Below are 24,600 nucleotides of genomic sequence, written 5' to 3' on the forward strand. Positions count from 1 at the left end.
GGGAATACAAACTACTATATTAGAGTTTGACAAGATAAAAATCAGATCACTTGGAACATGGACTGAGGATAAAAATAAGAGTTGAAACATGAAACCTAAAGGTACTAAACTTAGTAAATGAAAGGAAAGTGTGTTAGTTGCACTTCTCTTTTTCTCTTACTCCTTAGATCTTTTCATGTACTATAATTTGGAAGAAGTCTAAGCATGTTTTTTAATAATACAACTGTAGTAGAAGGAAATAAGTTAAAAGAATTCTACCTAATTGCAAATCAAATGTCAGAGCCAAACCACAGAAACTTCTCCTTTCCTTCCTGCTTATTATCTAAACAAACAGCCACCTTTGCGTACTTTCACTGTGGAAAATAAACCTGGACTCCACATTCAGGCTAAATGAGATAATTCTGTTGTTCAAAGTATTTCTTTAAGAGAAATTGTAATTAGATTCATAAAACAATAGTTATTTGGGGCCACATATTTTCATCCTATTCACAAGATTAATCCCAATATAAATGCATATTGGATTATTACTAACCTCTCTCAAACATACTTTTAATTATCATAGTTTAAAAATATATCCTACACTCTCACATTTTGACAGTTATAGTTTTTTGTATTTACCAATCTTTACATTTAAGAAGAAAATGGTTTCATTGCTGTTTGTTTGAAATACCCCTTGTCAAAACTCCATTTATAAGATTTAATGTTCTTAAGAATTAAACTCCAATAAGAAATTTGAATTCCTGAAACCAAAGCCAATACCATAGCCATCATATATTTTCTTCATGCATACACAAAGCATTTAATAAAATAAATATATGTTCAGTAAACAACTTCTTCTGATCTTTACACCTACACATACAAAGTTCTCTTGGTTATAATGATCACATACAACCAAAGCGAGTCTTACTTTTTATGATTAACATCTTCTATGTCAACTTTTTCACAAATGCACAAAGCCCACGCATTTGTCATTTTAACAGCAGTAGCATATACTGCTCTCTAAGCTGGGAAGAGAACAGTAGGCTCAGGGTGTATTCAGAACTGGATTCTGCTATCAATGAGGGCAGACTTGTGAGGAGTCCATTTGCCTGAAAGTTCTAATGAGCTACCAAAGGGAAGGTGTGGGGAAAATCAAAATAAAGTGACTTAAATCATGAAAAATCTCATTTAGAGAAAATGTGTCAAAGGAAATTCCTCATGTTTGGGCATGAATTTCACCTAAATTATAACATGTTTGTCTGTGATACCATTTTCTTGACTTACCATAAGCTTTAGTACCCTAATTCTTATGTTAAGATAAACTTAGAACAAATTCAAATACAACTGCATAGTTTAAAACTGATCAAAATAAGTGAATTTCGCAGGTTCACTTGTGACTCACGCAGGGCCTCACATATAATCACTCTGGAAAAATGATCTAAAAGATTATTTTTTATCACAAAATGGAAAATATTGTGATGGAAAACATATTGGTGGAAAATAGTCTCTCAGTACACAAACAACATGGTGCAATTCAACCTTGGTTGGATCCATGTTGGATTCATTCAAAGGTAATGGGGGATTAGTTGCTATGATACCAGGAACTAGATTCATTCTTGAGGTAGCCTCATCACACTGACTCAAAGGCTGGCATCCAAAGCTTTAGGATATATACATACAGAGTAGGCATCAAAGAGAAAACAGAAGTTTCATGAGGTTGTCTATGTCATATGTTTGAGTTTGTGGATATTATCCAAAAAAGCTTCTAGTTACCTTGAGCTCCCATCTATTGGGGAATTTTAAAGTAAACCAGACTTTTTAATGAAGAGCAAATATAAAATCAAATTTGGTAAGGTAAGATTTAAAAGCACTAACTGTCCTGAAACCCAGCAACTTGTTGTATACACATTAACTATAAATGTTTTCTTTTTTACTTAAATGTTTGAAACAAAACCATCTTTAAATTTGAAAGATTACATACTCCTACATAACACAAATACAAACATATCAAATTCAAATAAGTTGCCGGTATCTAAAACTTCAATTAAAATGGACTTATATTCTGCCAGTCGTGGTGGCACACGCCTGCAATCCCAGTGGCTCCCAAGGCTGAGACAGGAGAATAGCGAGGTTAAAGTCAGCCTCAGCAACAGCGAGGTGCTACGAAACTCAGTGAGACTCTGTCTCTAAATAAAATACAAAATAGGGCTGAGAATGTGGCTCAATGGTTGAGTGCCCCTAGACCTATATTCTTACAATATACTTCAATTTATAATAATTCAACATAAATAAGCTTTCAAACTCACTCTCTTTAGAATGCCAATGTTTTTAAAAAGAAAAATTTCTAAGACTGTGCATCATATTTCCATTAAGGTAAAAATCAAACCTGATTCCCCTTGTTATGTTTCACAGTGATACAGAGTTACCTTTGTCAACCTGCTTTTTTTTTTTTTTTTTTTAAATACTGTAAATCAGCAGTTTGGAAATTATATTGTATTTCCTCACTGATACAATGTTATAAATTGCAGTAAAAATCCTACCAAACCCTACTACTGAACTCCTCATGTAACTAATGTGTGGGCTGTACCTACTGAGTCTTCAATTTTCTCTTTCATTAGCGGAAGATGTTTCAGTGCATGTTTTAAACATCCTGTATTGCAAAATCTTAGTCAGCTGATTTTGGAACAACATTCCCCTTGGGAAACACAAGTTGACTCACTACACTCCTTGCCAAAGCCTCCTAACTGGCCTTCCAGTCTCCAGTCTCTCCTTCCTAGATTGTATCCTCCACTGTGTTCTCAGTTTTTAATCAAAAATCTGATTGTCACACTCCTAATTAAAAACCTTCATTATTCAAAGAACTTCCTACAGGGTAAAGTCTTAGCTCAGCAAAGAGGGCTCCCGTCAACTGGTAGCAATCTACCTTAGTTTTACCCTGAATCTCTCCCTTTTATATAGACTACCTAAAGTCATATTGAAATTATTATCAAAATGATGCTCACACTTTTGAAAAAACAATTCTCTTAGAATTTACTCCTACCCTTTCCCTTGAAAAATCTTCCCCTTAGCTCAATTCAAATACCAATCTCTCCATAAAACCTCCAACATCCCTCAAATACAGTTAGCACATTTGGTCACCCTTTACGCCCTGCAAAAGAATTGAGGGTGGTGTTTATGGGAGTTCAATAAATGTTCACCGAATTTTGAAGGAATATACCTATGCTTCAGTGACAAGCTGGTCATAAGACATTGATAAAGAGTTAAGACCATAAGTATATTCCATTCATTTAAATGTGGGTATGTAATAAATGTATACAAGAACCAAAAATATCATGGATCACTAAACTTCAAGAAGTATAATCTACTTCACCTTAAATATTTGATAGATAATGGCCACCTATACCACCACTGGTAGTAGTCTTTTTTAACCAGAAAAGATTTGCAACATCCTATTCAAAATATTTTCAGTATTTTGAGCTTTAAGATTTCCACTCTGTGGCAAAACGACATAATTTAAAAAGAAAAAGCCAAAGATAAGAAAATATGCAATTAGTGTGCTGAAGGTCAGAAGTCTTGTATTGAAATCTCCCATCATTAATTACCTACGAATAATTCTCAAGACAACAATTTTGAAAAACTTCACATATCCATCGCAGAAAGAGAAATACAGCCAGCAAACAATAATTTAATACAAAAGCCAAAATCAATAACGTGTTTTCAAAAAGAAACTAGAGTGTCTGTGATTTGTTTTTCACTATGCTTGGGCTTTTCCAATATAAATATTTTGCATATTCACGAGAAGCTTCACGATTCAAAAATTATTTCATATAAGTGGTTTAATTCTTAAAGATAATCCCGTGACTTAAACACAGTAGGGATTATTTGCCCTTATTTAAGATAATGCGAACCCTGTATGAGAGGTACGAGCATAGATAAAAGACGAGATATAGAAATGCAGCGCTTCGTTTCCAAAAAAAAAAGTATTACTACAACAACAAAAATTGCCCAAGAAAAATGAGCCCCCTTTCCCTTATTCCATCACTACCTCTAGCTCTGTGAATCTACACGGTGACTCCGCTAATGAAATGAACACCAAAAGCTCAAAGTATGATAACCTGAAGCAAAAGTTCCATCTTCCAGTCTCTTTCCAAGTGACATCAATTCTACAAGCAAGAGCAAGCTCCATTCCTCAAAGCATATTAAACGTGAACACACCCTCTGCACGCACCCCGTCTCCAGGACTCTCGGCCGACTTCCCCGAGGTCAACCCCTGACCCAGAGTAGTCTGGAGAGTGCCTGGGGGACCGGCTTTGCTCGAGATGGGGGTGGGGGGCGGCGCAAAAAGGCTCTGCTAAGTAGGATACGGAGAAAGTGGAACCGGACATCAGACCAGTACAAGGAAGGGTTTGGGGCGTGAGACCCCGAGACTCGGGTCTGGCACTATCTACACATGTGCAGCAGCCGCGCCTCCCGACCCCGGATCCAGTCCCGGCCCAGGTCCCTCCACTCCCTGGCACTACGGGTTAACTCCGAGCGTCCCAGCCCTGGGAAACAGCAATCCCAAAGGACCGTGGAGGCGGACACCCACCTGGCCGCTCCCCACCGAGAACTGGGCCCACCAGGCCAAACAACAGCAACCACTGGAAACGGAGGGTCCCAGAGGGCGAGCCCGCGCCCGAACCCATCTCGAAAGAATCTGCAGGTTCAACTCAACACTCAGTCGCCTCTTCCATCATTTTGCAACCCTGCCGGGGCCCCAGGGTTGGCCAGGGTGCGCGCGCCTAGGGACGAGCACGCGCGCGGCACTGACGCAACCCAGCCCCTGGTCGGAGCTCGCTCCCGACATCGCTCTCGCAGCGCTGACGTAGGGAAAAATGTAGTCCCTGGCGGGAGAATGAGATTTCTAAACTGGCCGCTGAAATCCGCACTAGTCGGCCCAGCCCAGTTACTATCTGCCCCGCCCTCTCTGCCCGGGCACGCCTACTTTTGGGGTCAAGGGAACCGATTGGACGAAACACCCGGAACGAAAGGAGGAGGAGCATGATACCCTGAAGAGGAATTGGGAAACTGATGCGAAGCCCCGCCCCACTGATCAGCCTCTTCTGACTGGCTGGAGGGGTGGGTGGAGCGTCGATCTGCGCGCCCATTGGCTGTTTGGCGGCGAGGAGCGAGGTTACGCGGAGAGGCCTGACGAGACTGTGCTCGGGTCGGCGGTGCCGGCCTGGGTTTTGTGGTTGAGACTGAGTCTCCACCACTGAGCCCAGGAAGATGGTGCTGGGTGGTTGCCCGGTGAGCTACTTACTTTTGTGCGGCCAGGCGGCTTTACTGCTGGGGAATCTACTTCTGCTGCACTGTGTTTCTCGGAGTCACTCGTACAATGCTACCGCGGAGCTCGAGCTCACATCCGCTGGTGCCACCCACCCAGAGGGCTCCGCGGGTGCTCCAACCTGGGAATATGGCGACCCCCACTCTCCAGTCATCCTTTGCTCTTACCTGTAAGCTACCCAGTCGTCAAGGCGGGTGGAGGTGGAGATTGGGCCAGGGATATGTGGGAAGGCAGAGGGAAGGGAAAAGGCTGCCTTCTTACTAGATGCTCTCCTGCTGAAGACCCTGTAGTAGTGGGAGGTGATTATCAAGGCAGGTTCCTCACTCATGCAGAGAAAAACCTTCTGTGTCAGTGGCAGATCCTTTGTGATCCCGAAAAAGGAATACTAGAAAGGAGTGACATAGCCTCTAGCATAAGTATTCCAGGCTGTGCCTTCTCCCTCCTACACCCTTTAGCCAAGGAAGAATCCACTGATACCGAGCGAGGTACAAATGAAATAAATGACTTATTCCTGCGCAAGGCACTGAAAAAAATAAAAATAAAGAATACCCTTAACATTGCAGAACCAAACCATTTTTAACATCTCTTTTAGTCGAATAAGACGTTTGGGAAATGCAAAGAGAACTGAGCATCTTTTATCTTACATTTGTCCCATAGCGTTGTGGTGTTTTGCCTAAGGAAAAGATGAAGCCATGGCAGAAGTATAATCTATATAAAAACGGGACCAGAAACACCTCCCCAATAAAAGGGTCATTTGGGTAGCTGTCAAGTTTGACCTGCTGTGCTTCTGTTTGACACCACCATTTGGCTTGGAAAAGTTGTCTACAGAGTGAATTTGAGCCCTCAAAAAAACTTAGCAAATAAATGTTTATTGGTTATTTTTATTATATTCATTTAAATAGCAACTTGCAAAAAGAATGATTATGATCATGATCTTACTGGTGATTTGCAGACCTGATGAATTTATAGAATGTGAAGACCCAGTGGATCATGTTGGAAATGCAACTGCATCCCAGGAACTTGGTTATGGTTGTCTGAAGGTGACTTTTTGTTTTATTGTATAAGCAAATGCTTCCATAGAGAAAAAGTACTGGCTAAATATTGTTACAGAAGAATATAAGGGTATATGAAGTTACATTTTTGTAGAAGTCTATCCAAATGACTATTACTGGAAATTTCCAACAAGGCTAGGATCAGTAGCTGAACAGTTTCTTCAGGAAGGAACAGTTTCTGTGCCTAAAACATCCAGGTGCAAAGGACTATCTGGTTCCTTTGGCTTTTGAGACTGACAGATTTGAAGCTAAAATGTTACCTATCCTTCAAGGCAGGCCCTCTCCTGAAAGAGCAAAAGAAAGGCTATGCACTCTCTAAAACCAAAGATAAATTGGGCAGTTTCTCTCTTACATACACATTTGGCATCATCTTGACAATGATCTTTTCACCAGGCAACCAGGTTCTACCATGTCCTTAGGAAATAGAGTTAATCAGTATATGTCTTCATAGGCAGTTAAAAGTACTCCAGGGGAAGCTGAGCGCAGTGGCACATGCTTGTACTCCCACAACTAGGCAGGCTGAAGCAGGAGGATTGCAAATTCCGAGGCCATTCTCAACAATTTAGCAAAGCCCTAAGCAATTTAGCAAGACCCTGTCTCAAAATAAAAACGGTTGGGGATATAGCCCAGTGATAAAGCACCCTTGGGTTCAATCCCCAGTACCAAAAAAAAATAAAAATAAAAAGTATTCCAGGGGAAGCCTTTGGTAACAATGGCCGCTTAGATTAGAAAGAAGCCATTCAGATCCATTAATAATATCCCTAAAGCTGGACATATGTACACTTCCTCTCAAAAACCAGTGAAATTCATGTATCTCTTCCACATCATGGACTCACCATTATATTATAATGCAAGATTCAAAAAGATGTTCAGAGAATTATGAGAAAACATTTTTTGTGCTAAATCAGACACAAAGGAATAAACTTGACAAGAATAAGACCAGAAAGGCAACTCTTAGTGAACTGCATATAGAAATATTTTAAATACAATGAAATTTTGTTCTGTTGATAAAAACTTACTTATATTATATAGAAATAACTTACTTTTGCCCATTTTAATTAAAAACTGAGTTTATCCTATCAAGGCACTCAAACTCACTTCATCCAGAATTCCTAACAGACTGACAATATTCAGGAAGTCTGAGGAGTAAGCATCCTATTTTCTAATCCCTTCCCTTTGAGGGACACTCCAACGAAAATAGTAGAAAGCACTAATAAGGTACCAGTAAAAAATGTACAGCTATGCTTTCTCTGCTAGCATTCAGTTAAGTGTGAAGAGTCCTCATTCTGAAATTTTTTACTAGAATTTAAACTTACATTCTGGATGGACTACAGATACCTAATAATCACCCATTCATGACCTAAATAAAGTCCTAAGTCAAATGATATTCTGAGTTATTTTATAATTTTATTAATTTATAGTAGATATAAAATAGACCTGTAATACACACTTTTTTAATATCCATTCTCAAATGCTCCATTATGTTCTTTTTCCTATACATATTATGTTCATTTCTCCTAAATGACATTTAATTAAATTGATTATAATTTTTTACTGTTATTGAAGAAGCCAATCATGAAGGAAAAAAAAGGTTTATTTGAACATTGTAAGATGGACTAATCTATAATCATTTAACTATGTTACTGAATTCCATGCTCATAAGTATGGAATTCAGTTTTAGCCCAAATTTGTTAGAATAATTATAGTACTGAGGCAGCTTTTATTGATGAAAAAAAAAATGTATTTTTCTGTTACTTGTTTTAGTGAGTTTATTTTATTCTTTTGGCTTTGGCGACTATTCCACAGTTTGGAGGTCAGGCCTACAGTGATGTGGAGCACACTTCAGTCCAGTGCCGGGCCCTAGATGGAATTGAGTGTGCCAGTCCTAGGACCTTCCTACGAGAGAATAAGCCTTGTATAAAGTAAGTGTGTTTGTTTTGTTTTGTTTTTCCTTTTCTTTTGTTGCACTAGGGATCAAACCCATGCATGCTAAGCATGTGCTGTACAACTGACCCATACTCCAGCCCGAAGTAAGTGTTATTTCAAATGGGGTACTTGGTACAAGAGTCATATTTTCATTATCAGTTTTTGGTCTGACTTTTTCTCTTAAGTCAGAGACGTTCTGCTTATAGGAGGGGACACTGGAATTAAAACCAGAAGTTGTAAGTTCTAAATGTCTCTTTTACTAAACAGCTGAGCACTCAAGAGTCTATCCCCTCATCCTCAGAATGAAGTATTTGAACCACCTGATCTAGCTCTAAAACTCATGATAGGCTTAAATCCTGTGAAAATTGCCTTAGTGTTTCAGGAATAAAGGTTTTATTATAAAAAGTGGGGATTCCTCTCTCTAAATATCAGTCAATCTTAAGTTAAAGGATTAGGGTCATTTCTGTAAATTCTGCTTGAAGGCACAGAATTTACTTATACCACTAGCTAATGCAGAGTCTATGGCTATGTTTAATCATAATATTAGCAACTTCAGTTAAATGTCTTTACAGTGCAAAAGGACAGAAGTCCTCAATTTTGGCTGACATGAAACAGCAGGAAAGGTGTATGGAGATCAGGAAGGACAGTGCTTCCTTAGCAAAGGACACTCAAAGGAAGCCAGTTGAGCCTCAGGAAAGGAGCCAGTAGAGGGGAGGATGGGAGCCCAAACTCAGTACTACCAATCACTCTATTATGTAAATGTGTTTAGTAATTTTTTTGTCCAATCCTACTCTGCAAAAGTTGATGTTTGTTCTTAGAGGCTTTTTTTATCTGAGCAAGTACTTGAGTTTTGGTGGTGGGAGATAAGAGTATACTATAAGACATTTTTTACTTAATTTGTTATTCATTAGGATGTTTGACTTATTAAAAAAAAAAAAAAAAATCTTTCTAGTTGGAAAAGACTGTTCCTCCCAAGGCTAGTCAATTGAGATAGAAAAGAGCCACACAAGGAACACGTCCTTCTTTTATATGCAAACTTGCCAATCTACAGTCATACTCTGGTATCTGACCTGTGCACCCCAAGAGGCGGTATTCCCAGTCTTTAATCTTTCCAGGGCCAGGTGTCAGGCAACTCAGGGCCACCCTGTAGCTTGAAGCCCACTGAAATTGTTCAAACTAGCCAATCCTAAACTATTCATCCTGCCCTGCTTTGGCTTTCCTGCAACAACCCCAAGAAAGGGACCTTGCCCTCACTCCTGTCTTCTGACCACCCTGGTGTCCCTCCCATGTGTCCCTGCAGAGTGGATCATTGCCTCCTGTCTCTAGGACCTGTGAGTATCATAAGCTATTTTTTTTTTTTTTTTTTTTTTTTTTTTCTGAATAGCTTTCAAGTCTCCCCTTATGGCCACACTGCCTGACCATATCAGAAAAGAATTCAGAGGATAAAAGACCAGGGGCTGCTGCACCATTTGTTAAACTAATTAATAAGTGTTTTAATTTTCATGTCGTAAAATATCTTTTTTCTTATTCCTTGTGTCTAGGTATACTGGCCACTACTTCATAACCACTTTACTCTACTCCTTCTTCCTGGGATGTTTTGGAGTAGATCGTTTCTGTCTGGGACACACAGGCACAGCAGTCGGGAAGCTGTTGACGCTTGGAGGACTTGGGATTTGGTGGTTCGTTGACCTTATTTTGCTTATCACCGGAGGGCTGATGCCAAGTGATGGTAGCAACTGGTGCACTATTTACTAAAAAGAGCTGCTGTTACTGCCCAGGGAATCAAGTGAATGCTCTTTCTTCTGAATTCATCTCTACAGGCTCAAGAATTCTTCTTTGATATAAGACCTGAACATTATTTTCCCTCTTTGAAGGGAATGGGTTTGATTAAGAAGGATTCTCTGGACTTTCAACCTGAATCTTACCTTGCAGACTAGAAATGACAAACAGTGTTGTGGGAATCAAATTTGTACCTTTCCTCATGTACAAAATATAAAGGATAGTGTCTAACTTATAAGCTACATATGGTTTTCTATACTCTTTATTTCTGTATGTTGCTGTCTTCAGTCCTTTAAAGCAGGTGGACCCAACAAGATGACAAAATGAATATTTTTATCCACGTGCCTTTTCTGACCCTGAATCTTCTTGCAGAGAAGATCCAGAGCTGAGCCAATGACAATCTTGAGCAGAAGTAGAAATGACTGCGGATTTTAATACCCTAAAATCCGTACTTTCTGAATTTAAATTACAGAATAAATTTTGCCAACATGGAAGTGCATGAGTATTTTCAGTAGAGAGCATGAAACTCAAAATTTTGTTTTGCTGAAAGCTAAGCATCTGAAATGAATCACCCTATGAATAAGTCCTATTGTGAACCATTATTATGTTCTGGAAACAGTATATGCAGTGCAATAATTTCTTCATTCTAATTATGTTTTCAAAGCCAGCAATATCAGACATGTATGAGTTGAGCTCTTCTTGGCAAAACTGTCCTATGTAAGAAATTAATTTTTGCCAGTTTATGGAATCCTTGTTGTAGGCTGATAAAATAGATTTCATACAAGTAACTGTAAAACTCTTCACAATTAGGTAAGATAAAATGAGGAGCCCCATGCCCTTGAAAAGAAAAACACATTCCTACTTAAAGGATATTGAACACTGGGGTAGAATGTGATTTGTAGGGACAAGGAAATCTGAATATAGTCTCTCAAAATAAACATGATAGTAAAAGCTTTCGCAGTAGGCTATAGCAATCAAAAAGGGATATAGTCAAACTTTTGCATTCACAAACCACTAGGAATAAAAGGAAATGCTCTGAATTTTAAGCGTTTTTCCAAATTCAATTGCTGTCCTTTGCAATTTAACTTGAACTGTTAAATAGAAAATAAAAGAAGAACTGTGTGGGCAAGTGCCTGCTCTTCAGAGTAACACAGATTCTAGAAACAATCGAGGTAGAACTACTCAAAGTTTACTCTGATAAAAAACTGACTTAAAGACCAAGAATCAGTTAAAATAACTTCCCAGAAATGTTGTTCATCTTGTAGCAGTTTTCCTAAAGTTTCTGCTTTCTTAACCCTGATTAATATGATCGCTGTTCTTATATTAATAGTGGTGGCCATTGTGTAAAATACTATATTATTTTGTTCTGTCTTTAAAATTCTGTACCACACTACTTTAACTTTGCTTAAAATAGTGATAATTGTCATATTCTCAATTCATAATCTCTGTACCATAAGGCAGTATTTTCTAATTGTGGATCTTGAAGAAACTGGATCCACAGATACCTGTGAAATATTGCATAAAATTTAAGAGGGTTAAAGGATGCCATATTAAAAATATCATTTCTGGGCTTTAGCTCCATTGGCTAGCATGCATAAGTCCCTGGGTTCAGTCTTCAGCCACAAAACAAAAAACAACAACAAAATCATTTTCAGGGGAAATCTGAAAAACAAACTGAAAATCTTACCCAAAAGAAGATATTGGTTTAAGATCTAAGTCCTAATTTCACACTTTTATTTTCTTTAGTCTCCCTACAGATGTTTGCAATCCAAGACTAGAAATCATATATGTGGTAAGGACATATAACAACTTGAATAAAAAACTAAGTCTGCAAATTATTGAAGAAACTATTTCATAAAAGAAGCTGTTCTCACAGAAATGCTATTGGAGGCCAAAATTATTTCTATTGCTAAAGTGATAATTCAAGACTCATTAGTAATATTCCTGTGTGACAATCTACCATAATTAGTTTCACTTTGACTTCTAAGTAATGCCCCTCCTTATCCATAAACCCTGACCAAATATGATACAACCTGGAAAATTGGCTGAGTAAAGAAAAGGAGCGGGCTGAGGAGATAGCTCAGCTGATAGAGTGCTTGCCTCGTAAGCACAAGGCCCTGAGTTCAATCCCCAGTACCAAAAGAAAAAAAAAAGAGCTTCAAGAAAAGGAGTGTCATTAAATATGTGATTGCCTTCGATTGCCTTCACACCTGGATTCAGGCTATTTCTTCATATTTGATAGACAGACATGTTTTATGCTTGTTATATCTAGTTTGTGACTATAGTGACAATTTAAAATACTAAAGTGTCCCTCCAGCAGGGTTTATTATAAACTGCCTATTTTACTTGTTTCATATCCATTCCTATCAGCTCCCCAGATTTCCTGGCACCATGACCTTCTTCAGCTTGGCTTAGGAAGTCTTTGCAGGAGAACAGCACCCTCAACCTAATGATCTCAGACTCTGTGTGTGTGTTTAAATCATCCATTTTTCTTCATAAGAAAGAGATCCTAAAATCCCCTGCCATTTTTGGCATTTCTTCAGGTAATAAAATTTGTGTTTTGTTAAATAATCTCTTTAAAGCAAGATACTTAATTGATTATTTCAGGTGTTACTGTCAGGAACAAGGTTTGACTTCCCCGACGCACAATCATGGAAAGGGAATCATTGTCCTTAACAGCTTCAATGACATCTGCTGTGGTTGTAACAGGTTGCCCATTTATGCTGACAATTATATCGTGGTCTCTCAAACCCGAGCTGAGAAGAAAGGAAGAAAAGAAAGTGTGAAAGTATAAGAGTTTTACTTATTTCCATTTAGAATGTAATTTCTCTCTTACAGCACTACAATTTTGTTTGCCCTAAACATATAAACCAGGAAACTAGAAATAATCTTAATCCTTCCAAATATGAGGGCTCTCTGTGAGATAACCTGCAAAATCACTTGGAGGACAACAGTCCTATTTACATTTATAAAATTAATATTCCATCAAAAACATGAGTAAGTTTACTACTCCCATATATAGGAATTGACTTGGAATAGAGAGTTTAGCTTTTAATTTCTATACACCTGACTTCTTTTCACCTCAAGCACATTTCCAATCTCACCAGCAAAAGTGCAAAGACCAAGCAATACATTTTTCACCACAGTTGTACTCTGATAAGTTTGATTTGAACAGCTCACAGTTTATGGAACTTGAGAGTATGTTGAGCTGCCTTGTAGAAGTTCTGCTTCAGTAAATCAAAAGCCAGTCAAACTTCCAAGTCTAAACATTTAAAGTTTGGGCTCTACGCTCCTTTTCCCCAAAGCTGTGATTATATTCAGTCTCCAACATATATGTTTCACACAGAATATATATTCTAGAAATAAAGAACAGCTCCAAATACAAAACTGCAGTAAGTACGTAGCCAAGCTTGTGATGGGCCTTAAATGACTCCTACAAACATCATCTAAGGGGATGATGATTAAGGAATTAATGGGGAGCTCAAGAAAAAATGACAATGTAGAAAGATTACCAAGATATGTGAAGCTTAAAAAGAAATAGGAAGGGCTGAGAATGTAGGCCAGTGGTAAATTATGTGCTTAGTATCTGTATCTGCATGGCCCTGGATTCAATTCCAAAGGAAGTGAGGGAGGGAGGGAGGGAGGGAGGAAGAAAGGAAGGAGAAATAGGAAATTTAAAGCAAGAGGATACAAAGAAATGCTAAATGCAGGAAAAGCCTTTAGAGCAAGAACAGTTTAGGGGTATGACATGGGACCATGTCCACAAAGAAAGAGGAACTTAATTCATAAGAGTTCTGTGAGTGAAAAAAAAAAACAAGAAAGAAAACTGAGTTATTACAGAGTGTCTACTATGCACCAAATATGAAGAACTAGGCTCAAAACAGGATAAATGGCTTTCCCCATATCACACAACTTGTAAGAGGCTAAAGTAGGATTTGATCCTGGGTCTTTCAGACTTTAAAAGCTCTCTTCCTACCACTAAATCACTCTGCCCCTCAGGAATGAGAACAGCAGCCAGAAAAGCAATATAATAAAGGGATTAAGCTGGGGTCCACATCCCTGCTCTCTGACTTATTGTTTAACTGTTACTCAACTTCTCTGAACCTCAGCTAATTCCCTGGAAAATAATACCCATATCATAAAATCGCGGGGGGGCTCAAACAAGTATACAAAAGACACTTTAAGCTGGGCACAGCAGTGTGCGCCTGTAGTCCCAATCTTTCAGGAGGCTGACTTGGGAAGATCATCAGAACCCAGCAGTTTTGAGTCCAGCCTGGGCAACATAGTGAGACTCTACTCCATCTCAAAATAGATAGATAGATAGATAGATAGATAGATAGATAGATAGATAGATAGATAGATAGATAGATAGATAAAAAATACATATATACATACATATACACACACACTTTAAATGGTGCCTGATGAGATGTAGTAAATGCTTCCTGAGTGCCAACTGTTATTACTGTAACTATTATCATTATTTTTAGGTATAAGTGGGGGAAAGACAGAAAGGATGTATTTCAACTTATCAATGATTTCTAGCAGTAAGTCTCACTTTTCACATACATACAAACCACCTGGGGATTTTGTTAAAAATGCAGATTCTGGGGGGGGAAAAAAAAAAAGGCAGATTCTGGCTAGACATAGCCCAGTGGTAGAATAGTATGTTCTTAGCTTCTGCAAGACCCTGGATTTGATTCTTAGCATGGGGGGTGGGGGAAGGGCAGGGACTGCAGTAGAAAGAAGGAGGAGGACGAAAATGAAGAGGAGGAATAGAGAGAAATGCAGGTTCTGATTCAGTGGCTAGCGGGTGTCCTGTGATTCTGCCTTTCTTACTGGCTCCAGCCAATGCTAATGCCATTGGTTTCAGACCACGTTTTGAGTGGCAACAACTTAGAAAGCTAGAAGGAGTCTCTTTGGCCCTGGACCAAAAGTTAAACATAAGGAGGTGGGAGCAGAGCAGGAATGAGGAAAGTCTAGAAAGGCCTGTGACAAACCAGATTTAGTAGCATGAGACCTAGCACTTAGCCATGCTGAAGGGTTAGTACTGATGAATTTTCCCTCTACAAAAGAGTTGATAGTCTAAACAGATTCCTGAGCTCTTAAAAAATAAAAATGGTGAGAGAAAGGTAATGTTAGAAGTGCTAGACCCAGAAAAATAATACTTACAGGAACAGCCACCCCTTTCCTAATATTAAATATTCTGACAATGAAACCAGCTGAAGAACCTTCTTCAGGGGACTGTTCTAACCTTTGATTTATAATGCAGATTTCAGCACTGCCCTCTCATAATGTCATCTACAGTCCAAACAAAAAGGTGTTTTTTAAAAACCTACAATATGTAGTAAGACCTTTAGCATTCTGATTCTTCCCATTCTTATTATCTGAGTTAATTATTTAATGATTTAATTATTTACTATTAGTTGATAGTCACTACTAAGTTATTAATTACTTAATTAATACCATAAGAGTTAATAGTAATAACTATTGATTTTTTAAAATTTTTTTAGTTATAGATGAACACAATACCTTTATTTTCCATTTATTTATTTTTATGTGGTGGTGAGGATTGAACCCCGTACCTCATAAATTCTAGGCAAGTGCTCTACCACTGAGCCACAGCCCCAGCCCTGTAATTATTGATATTGAAAGAGTAGATTTGACAACTGGGAGTGTAGCTCAGTGGTAGAGTTCTTGTGTTACCAGAAAAAAAGAAATAGAAGATTTACTAATTCCTAGCAAAATAAATTTAAACATAGGCTATTGACTCTTAAGAGCACTTTCCAATAGACACATAATGCAAGCCACATGTCATTTTATATTTTCTAGTAGCCACATTAAAAAAATTTAAGCAAATATAATTTTAATGGTTTCTTTTATTTAACCCAGTACACTTAAAATATTATCATTTTAACATATAATAACTATTTTTAATTTTTTTTGCAGGGGGTGGGGGCATGTACCAGGGTTTGAACTCAGGGGCACTCAACCACTGAGCCATGTCCCCAACCCTATTTTGTATTTTATTTGGAGACAGGGTCTCACTGAGTTGCTTAGTGCCTCGCTTTGGCTGATGCTGGCTTTAAACTCATGATCCTCCTGCCTCAGCCTCCAGAGCCTATGGGATTACAGGTGTACGCCACCATGCCCAGCAATATTTTTAAATTCTTGATAGGTATTTTATACTGTTTGTTACAGGGTAGTCTTTAAAATCCATCCAAAATAACACATGCTCAATATGCCATTATACAATAATGATAAATTATAGAACACAGTGATTAAAGTGAAATTCAGTCTTTCTAAAACAAAAAAATATATATTTTATATTGCTTCTGGGATTTTTTTCACTGAAATCAATTAAAGTTAAATAAGTTTTAAATTTAGTTCCTGAGTCATACTGGCCACATTTCAGATGTTCAACACACACCACATGTAGTCAGTGGCCACAGTATCAGAGCAAGTCTAGAATCTTACATGCCTTTGCCATGGCATACAGCTAAAAAGGACACCTGAGGCTGGACAAAGGCCTGCAATTTGCTTACCTTTCAGCAGCTGTTCCTTGAATTACTTCATATACAAAAACCCCAGAACTCACATCAGGGAAATCTGGATCTTGCCTTTTCATTTCTTGAAGAAGGCTAGAAGTGAGAAGGTTAGTGAACAGTGATGTCACCTCCTGAGTCCTGATTCAAACCTGGAACTCTTAATAGGTACTCTGTCTGTTCTACTTAAGGTTCACAGGCACCCATGAGAACCCAGCCAATCACAATCACCCTCCCCTGGGTGCTGTCCAGTCCTTCATGCCAAAGTCTAGAATCTCTGGACATGATACAATACAGCCCCAGAGAGAACAGTGAATGCTGGTGCATGCAGAGGCAGACACATACCCTATGACAAATGGACCCTCTGGTCACAGGAGTACACTCACTGAAGTCCAAATGCTTTCACTTTTCTATTAAGACCATCTAGCTATGGCTTTTGCGTCTGAGAAACAACCCAGACATGGTCAAACTCATGCTTACTTCAGAGTGAGGGGCAGCATTCGCAGACCCAGATATTTCTTCTGCAAAGGAGCCTTTCCTAGAAAAGAAAATTGAAACATGTGACTAACAATGAAACTTCTTTCCTTTTGGCAGAGCTTAAAGACACCCAAATCCCACATCCTCTGCTATCATAGCTGCCCTTGCACACCGCCTGCCATGAATACTTGCTTCAGGGAACATTCATCATCAGCACGTACACACCTCCCCACCTCCAGCCCCCAGGTTTCAAATCCCCACTCGTTCAATTCAAGTGCCTCTGGGTACATCTCATGCTTAGTTTGGTGCCTAGTTCTCCAGTAGGGCCACTCAAACCATCATCTGAGAACTGATGATCAGTATGTAGAACTCAAAAGGCTATCTCCATAAAAGAGAGCATTCCTGAAAAAAAAAGAGAAGACAAAAAACGCCCAACTACCTTCACCTTTCAACTGGCGCTCGTGATAGTCTGCCAAGAACTGTCTGATTCGATCTGAGGGAATTGCAAAAGAGATTCCCGCAGTCACTTTCAGTGTGTTTATGCCGATCACATCACCATCCTGGCAAGGAAGGGGACATTCAGTTATCAGTCATGAAGCTTTGCAAACTGAACAGTGCGAAAATCAGGAAGAGATGGGGAATAGTCACTTAGAATGGGTAACAGGGGGAACATGAGAGGAAATCTGCATGTCTTCAATAGAGAGCAGAATGTGTTACTTTACATGGCTAGTAGAGTGATAGGACAAGGAAGAGGGGGAACTGTACTGGGGTAAAAGTTACTCTGTTTCACAGTCAAAGTTTCAAAGCTGCTGATAACTTCTTTCTCTTTCTTTACCTTGAGCTCATTTTTTCCTTCAGCAAATTACATTGGTTTTGTTTGTTTGGTTTTTTTTTTTTTTTTTTTTTTTTTTTTTTTTGCGGTGCTGGGGATCGAACCCAGGGCTTCGGGCTTGCAAGGCAAGCACTCTACCAACTGAGCTATCTCCCCAGCCCTTACATTGGTTTTTTAAGATTTTTTTTAGTTGTAGATGGACACAATATCTTTATTTATTTATTTTTATGTGGTGCTGAGGATTGAACCCAGTCCCTCACACATCCAAGGCAAGCACTCTACCACTGAGCTACAGCCCCAGCCCATGTTGATTCTTAAAAGTGAACCACACTTTAGGTTTTGACACAAGAGAACAAGGAGTATTTGCCTTTTTATTACTTAAGTGGAACTAAAAATAAACATGTTAAAGGTCAAAAAGATTTTGGATGTTTAGCAACACTCAAATTATGCAGAAGAATTAGCAAAATTGACCTTAGTGAACAAATATCTGCTAAACCAAAGTTATGAAATAGAAAATACTTTCCTCTTGCCAGGCCTCATGTCATATGCCTATAAACCCAGTAACTTGGAAGGCTAAGGAAGGAGGATTACAAATTCAAGGCCAGCCTCAGCAACTTAGTGAAACCGTCAGCAATTTTGGGAGACCCTGTCTCAGAATAAAAAGTAATGAATGGGATGTAGCTCAATGGTAAAACATTCTGGGCTTAATTCCCAGGAAAGAAAGAAGGAAAGGAAGGAAAGGAAGGAAAGGAAGGAAGGAAGGAAGGAAGGAAGGAAGGAAGGAAGGAAGGAAGGAAGGAAGGAAGGAAGGGAGGGAGGGAGGGAGGGAGGGAGGGAGGAAGGATCTACTTTCCTCTTCATGCACTTCCTCATCCTTTAGTCCTTGTTAGTAATGGCAAAGATAGAAAAAAGATTTCTGATTGTAGAATATACAGATTATAATTCAATAGGTCTGGAGTATGGCCTGAAATTCTTCATTTTATCCTTGAGCCTAATGAACTCATTGTCTAATGGAGAAGGCAGGCCCCCAAAATTACATGCAATGTTATAAGTAAACAGTGCTCAATCATTTCACATACAATTAATTCTCTTAATGCAAATGTAATATGTAAAGAAGAAGCAAAATCAATCAGTTCCAAGGGACTCAGAAAGCATGAGCCAAACTGCATTGTATTCAGTTATATTTTCACATGTAATTGAGCAACTAGAAACCCTGGCATTTCCACTAGAGACACTCTATAAAATATAAGAATAAAAGACATGGCAGAACAGAGGATTCTGGCTGGGACTTTCCTGTCATCAATAAGAAGGTCAAGACTAAACACCTGGACAGAGCACCTTTTAAAATAGCATTTTTAGATGAGGAAGTTCTTCATATGCAGCAGGGGAGTCTTCAAGAATATACATAACATAGCACAGTTGGTCATTTGGTATAAATCCAGGCTTCTGGTAACTATCCAATGAAAACAGAAAGCATGTTGAAGAGGAAACCTTCAAAGTGAGCACAGCCAAAACCCTGGTGCTCTTGGTGGGATGAGATCACACACCAGGATGATAAATCCATCATTGATCTTGAATGTTTTCCTAACCATTTTCTTAAATCCAAGAATAGAAAAACATTTTTCCACAGCTCTCTACACAAGAGTGGCTCCCAAATCTGCATCATAGAATTTGGAAAGTTTTTGAAAGAAATATGGAAGAAATATGAAGCAGCAAGAAAAATGGCCACTTACCAAGTTCACCAAAGGCCCCCCAGAATTTCCATGCTAAAGACAGAAGTTGAAAAAGTCATCAGTAAAGCTAATGAATATATTTCTCAATGGCATTTATACATAGTTCCCAATGAAGCTTATCAGAAGCAGCCTGCTCTAGTGGGCTCCTGTTCTACCAAGGAAGGCAAAATTGGGCCACCTATCATCCCCAATACTGAAGTCAGTACAGGTGAAGACCAACAGCTAAAGGACCCCACAAGCTACAACAGCGATGACCTTTATATCCAACCCTGAGAGACCATCTGATAGCATGAATGCTAATGATCACATCCAGCAGGCTCAATTCTAACAACACAGCATTCCATTCCTCTCCTAGTTTCTAACTGACCTTTTAACATACCCAAGGCCAAAGGGAAAAGAGGTTTCTCTGAAGTCTTCTCTCTATATACTACCAGTTTCTCTGTGGCTGAGGAAAGACTTCCTAAGTGACTTACATTAATGATGGCATCAGTCTGGATGTAGTCCATGTCTGAGTCCTTCAGCCCCAGCTCTTTGCCCCCTCGCTGTGTGGTGCTGACAATCCCTGCAGTCACCGTGTTCTGTAGAGAAAATGGGCTGCCCAAGGCCACCACAAACTCTCCAGCTCGAAGATCAGATGATCTTCCTAGCAGCAACACAGGAAGGTCAGTCTGCATACAGACGAGGAGGGCCAAGGAGGACAAAAAGGGTAATGAACAAATCCAGAGCAGAATCAACCAATGTATGTGTATAACACATGTATAACACCATCTCTGTCATTTGGCACTTATCTAAGAAGTACCCTTTCAGACAAGTTCTATGACTGCCTTATATACTTCCTTCTCAAAGTCCAACGACCACCAAGCTCTTACTTGTTAAGATGATCAGGATCATCTCTGAGAATGAAAATTATTATTTTGTAAAAATCACAATTAGTAAACCACCACTGAAGTAACAGGTGGATGTGAACTGACATGACCAATTTGCTTAGCACCATTCCAGCTCAACAGTTTACAGTGAGTAAGCTAGCAACAGCAAGGAGATCACCCAGAATAGCACTTCTCAAACTGTAATGTGCACATAAAACACCTGGGGATCTTATCAAAAGCAGTTCTGGCTGGGCACAGGGACCCATGCCTGAAACCCCAGTTATTTGAGAGGCTGTGGAGAGAGAACTTCAAGGTTGAAGATCAGCCTCAGCAATTTAGCAAGACCCTGTTTCAAAATATTAAAATTTAAAATTTTTTTAAATTTAAAAGTTCTCAGATGACATGTTGATGCTTTTAGTATATCCACTACTCTTTGTGTAGCAAGACCCTCAAAGTATTCTTTAGCACCTTTGAGCCCATTGCAATAATTTCTGGTATCTTAACAGAGAAATTATTTTCTCAGAAGCAGCATTACAGCATCTGCTGAAGAAAAGTCACAGGAGAGAGAGCGAGAAAATCAATTAATATAGATTATCAGGGATGTATAGACAGGTATGGAATTAAAAACACAAAAGAGGGAATGAAACACAGAAAAAAGCATATACTAGATGGAAAAAAAAATGTGGTGTGAGAGTACAGGACAGAATATATCAGCAAATAGAAGAAAATCTCCAAATATGCAGACTCTGATTTGGCTTCTAAATACTTACATTTGGCTCAATCTTAATAAGTGCAAGATCCAATTTATGGTCAACTTCCTTGACAGTGGCTTCATACTGAGCCCCACTTTGGAGCTCCACCTGGATCCGCTGCTGGTTAGTGAGGACATGAGCATTGGTAACAATGAGACCATCCTCAGACACTATGAACCCAGAGCCACTGGATGCAGGAATTTCCTTGCCACTGAGAGGTGACCTGTTTCCACAAGACAACAGTATAAGCAGAGGGCAGGAAGATCAGGGAATTCAGCTGCCATCTGTGAATCATGGGAACCTTACATTTATTAAATATATCTCCATCTCCATTTTCTCAGACATTTACTTTTCCCTGTCAGTTTTCATCTTCTCCACATGTAAACGAACTGCATGTATCCTGCCCTAGTCATGTCTGGTGAAAATGATTGAAAGCTGGTTCCAACTCTCCTTTTTTCCAGTGCACTGCTCCCTTCTTCAGAGCTGGTCAGTGCAGTAATATGTGGGTCCTCTGCTGCAAAGAAGCCGAACCTAATTCTAATATTGTGGGGCTATACTGCCACAGATTCAAGAACGCAGGCAGGTAGGGAGTCCAAGAGATCTGGTTCTGGCTTAGTTTTCACTACCAATTGGCCTTGTGACATAGGATAAAATTTGTCTTCTGGTTGGGCATGGTGGCTCATGCCTGTAATCCCAGCAGTTCCAGAGGTTGAAGCAGGAGAATCATAAGTTCAAAGTCAGCCTCAGCAATTTAGCAGGACCCTGTCTTTTTTTTTTTTTTTTTTTTTTTCTTGGTACTGGGGATTGAACCCAGGAGCACTCAACCACAGAGCCACATTCCCATCCCTTTTGGGATTTTATTTAGAGACAGTGTCTCACTGAGTTGCTTAGGGTCTCACTAAACTGTTAAGGCTGGCTTTGAACTCTCCATCCTCCTGTCTCAGCCTCCAGAGCTGCTGAGATTACAGGCATGTGCCACCTTAACTATGGGTCTCTGCCTTTAAATAAAATATTTTAAAAGGCTGGGGATATGGGTTGGTGGTTAAGTGCCCCTGGGTTCAATCCCTGGTACAAAAAAAAAAAATCTGCCGTCTGGATTTGGATTTCCTTGCATGCAAGTGATGGTGTTGGGCAAGATCACTACCAAGATTCCCTCTGACCTTAAATTTTGTCTTTGGGACATGAGAGAGAAAGAAACCTCAGGCACCTCAGTATTCAGGACTAGCTCTGATTTGGAGGTCAGAATCCTTGTATCCTTGTGCTGCTGCCCTTTTCTAAAAAGCTTTGAACAGATTTTTTTTTTTTTTTTTTTTTTTTTAGGTGCATGGGATGGAACCCAGGGCTTTAGTGCACGCTAAGCAAACACTCTGCCACTGAGTTCCATCCCCTGCAACTTCTTTGTACCTCGGTTTCCTCAGTGTTAAGATTCAATGATGTTTGTAAAGGCCTGGAGTAGGTAAGGCAGTTGGAAGGAGTATGTGGTAATTGATCCTCCCGTGTCCTTTACCTGCGAAACAGCTGCAGGTGAACCACAGATGGCGCTACCTTCTCGACCACCTCGGCGATGAAGTTGTATTTGCTTCGGACCCGGCCTGCGCTTCTGGTCCCTGTGAAGAAATGCTCCGTGCTTGGGGCAGAGGGAGTCTGGCTCCCTGACAGTACCAGGTGCAATATCTCAAATCTTCCCGTCCATCTTTCTCCTCCCTTGTTCTCCTCCTTCCCCCTCCTCCCTCTCCTCAGGCTTCCCACTCCTCGGTGTTGATTGCGACCCCATACTCTTAACATCTCAAGAGAACCAGACCTGTCACACCAGTTAGAAAAGAATTAAAAAGGGAAGACGGTATTCAAAAGGTGAATGGGGAGAAACCGCGTGGCACCTGCTAGAGAGACACCTATTAAGGAGGACAAAAAAAAAAATCTGAAACAAACAAATAAATGTTGAATCCCTGAGGCAAATAAAACAGTGGGCCGCGCGCGAACTGTGCCATTGAAATAAGGGAATGATGAATTATGCTTCAAGGATTGGGGTGTAGCTCAGCGGTACAGCGCTTCCCTAACTTGCCAGAGAGTTCTACCTGCAGTCTCCCCAAGAAAAGGGGGCTCGGGGTGGGTGGGTAGCTGAGCGCGGTGGCACATAACTATTATCCCAGCTACTCCGAACACTGAGGAGGGAGAATCGCTTGAGTCCGGGAGTTCGAGAACAGCCTGGGCAACCCAGAAAAAAGTTCAAAAAGTGTTGAGTGCAGACAGTCGTTACGCTCACCTGGATCCCCGCAGTCGCCTTTCTGCACAGGCACTGCCGGGAGCTCGCCACGGAGGCGTGCGGCGCGGTTCTCCGCGCGTAGTGCGCACAGACTAGAATAGGTGCGCCCGTCGCTGCCACACACGGCCGCCCCTACTGCCGGGCAGCCGCAGGTGCCTAGCCAGGGGCCGCCGACCTGCTCCCGGCTGAAGGGCGCGCCGCACTGCAGCCCCGGGCTACATGGCAGGCCACGCGCCCCACCGCAGGCTTCGCCCTCTGTCGCAGCGCAGACGCGGCAGCAACGGCAGCGGTCCAGCACTGGCGTCGTCCCCGCGGAACAGGTGGGCAGCGGGGGACAGCGCCTCGGTTCACAGACCGCGGGGCAGGGCAGTAAGGCCCTGGACCTCCTTGCCTCGGCCACAGGTACCGGGGTCAGCAGCAGCCACAGCAGAAGGAACTGTCCAAGCCCAGCTGGCTGCAGCAGAGGTCTGTTCATCTTGCTTTCTTCTTCCTTTGCTTGCACTTTTCCAGTTACTTCACGTTGGACTCAAGCTGGTCTAAACTGAACAACACTTTCCTGGCCAGGTTGCCGCCTCCACCAGCCTCCAGGCTTTAAGGGGCAGAGCCTGGCAGACCTCTCCATACACACACCCATACATCACCCACCAACCGTCCCGCCCCGGGATCGGGGCCACCCCCAAGCACAAATGGGAGGTCCGAAGCCCTTTCCTGAGCAAAGATCTACCTCGTGAAGTCCGTAAGAGCAATAATGAAGGCAGACTGACAAGAGTGATCACCCACCCAAGGTCGGTATTAAGAAAACACACAACCGCATTACAGTATTTCACATGGTTTTATTACAAAACAAGCAACAAAATAGTTTTAGATTTTTTTTTTTTTTTTTTTTGCTACATACCAATTAGGAGATCACATAAAATGAGAAGCATAACAGTTTCCATGCACTCAGCTCAGTGCTTGCAGCGAGTGCATTTCACAGCTGAAACATTTTGGTTCAACATAACACAACATCATGCCACATCTTCATAAGCAGAGGGGGAAGGGATCACGCAATATGTTTTTGCCAAACATTT

The 24,600-nt window shown here is 40.3% G+C and overlaps 3 protein-coding genes across 3 annotated transcripts in view; 1 reads left to right on the plus strand and 2 right to left on the minus strand.

The window, feature by feature from the left end:
- The window catches only part of ADAM9 (ADAM metallopeptidase domain 9), a 96,088-nt gene extending 91,211 nt beyond the window's left edge, over positions 1-4,877 (minus strand). Inside the window, exon 1 of the mRNA XM_079142166.1 lies at positions 4,568-4,877. Coding sequence (XP_078998292.1) covers positions 4,568-4,664 — 97 coding nt within the window. The 5' untranslated portion in view covers positions 4,665-4,877. The remainder of the gene's footprint in view (positions 1-4,567) is intronic.
- A 250-nt stretch (positions 4,878-5,127) lies between these two features.
- Positions 5,128-10,304, plus strand: TM2D2 (TM2 domain containing 2). Its single transcript, XM_079142185.1, has 4 exons — positions 5,128-5,474; positions 6,258-6,345; positions 8,164-8,279; positions 9,825-10,304. The coding sequence occupies exons 1-4, from the start codon at positions 5,248-5,250 to the stop codon at positions 10,036-10,038; spliced, it is 645 nt and encodes a 214-aa protein (XP_078998311.1). The 5' UTR covers positions 5,128-5,247; the 3' UTR covers positions 10,039-10,304.
- Positions 10,305-11,126: 822 nt separating this feature from the next.
- Positions 11,127-24,581, minus strand: HTRA4 (HtrA serine peptidase 4). Its single transcript, XM_079142168.1, has 9 exons — positions 23,531-24,581; positions 22,775-22,874; positions 21,286-21,490; positions 20,123-20,317; positions 19,650-19,682; positions 17,524-17,644; positions 17,088-17,145; positions 16,608-16,703; positions 11,127-12,818 (listed from the first exon to the last, which is right to left on the minus strand). The coding sequence occupies exons 1-9, from the start codon at positions 24,003-24,005 to the stop codon at positions 12,653-12,655; spliced, it is 1,449 nt and encodes a 482-aa protein (XP_078998294.1). The 5' UTR covers positions 24,006-24,581; the 3' UTR covers positions 11,127-12,652.
- Positions 24,582-24,600: the final 19 nt, after the last annotated feature.

Source organism: Sciurus vulgaris, assembly GCF_902686455.1.
Source record: "Sciurus vulgaris genome assembly, chromosome: 5".
Taxonomy (NCBI): domain Eukaryota; kingdom Metazoa; phylum Chordata; class Mammalia; order Rodentia; family Sciuridae; genus Sciurus; species Sciurus vulgaris.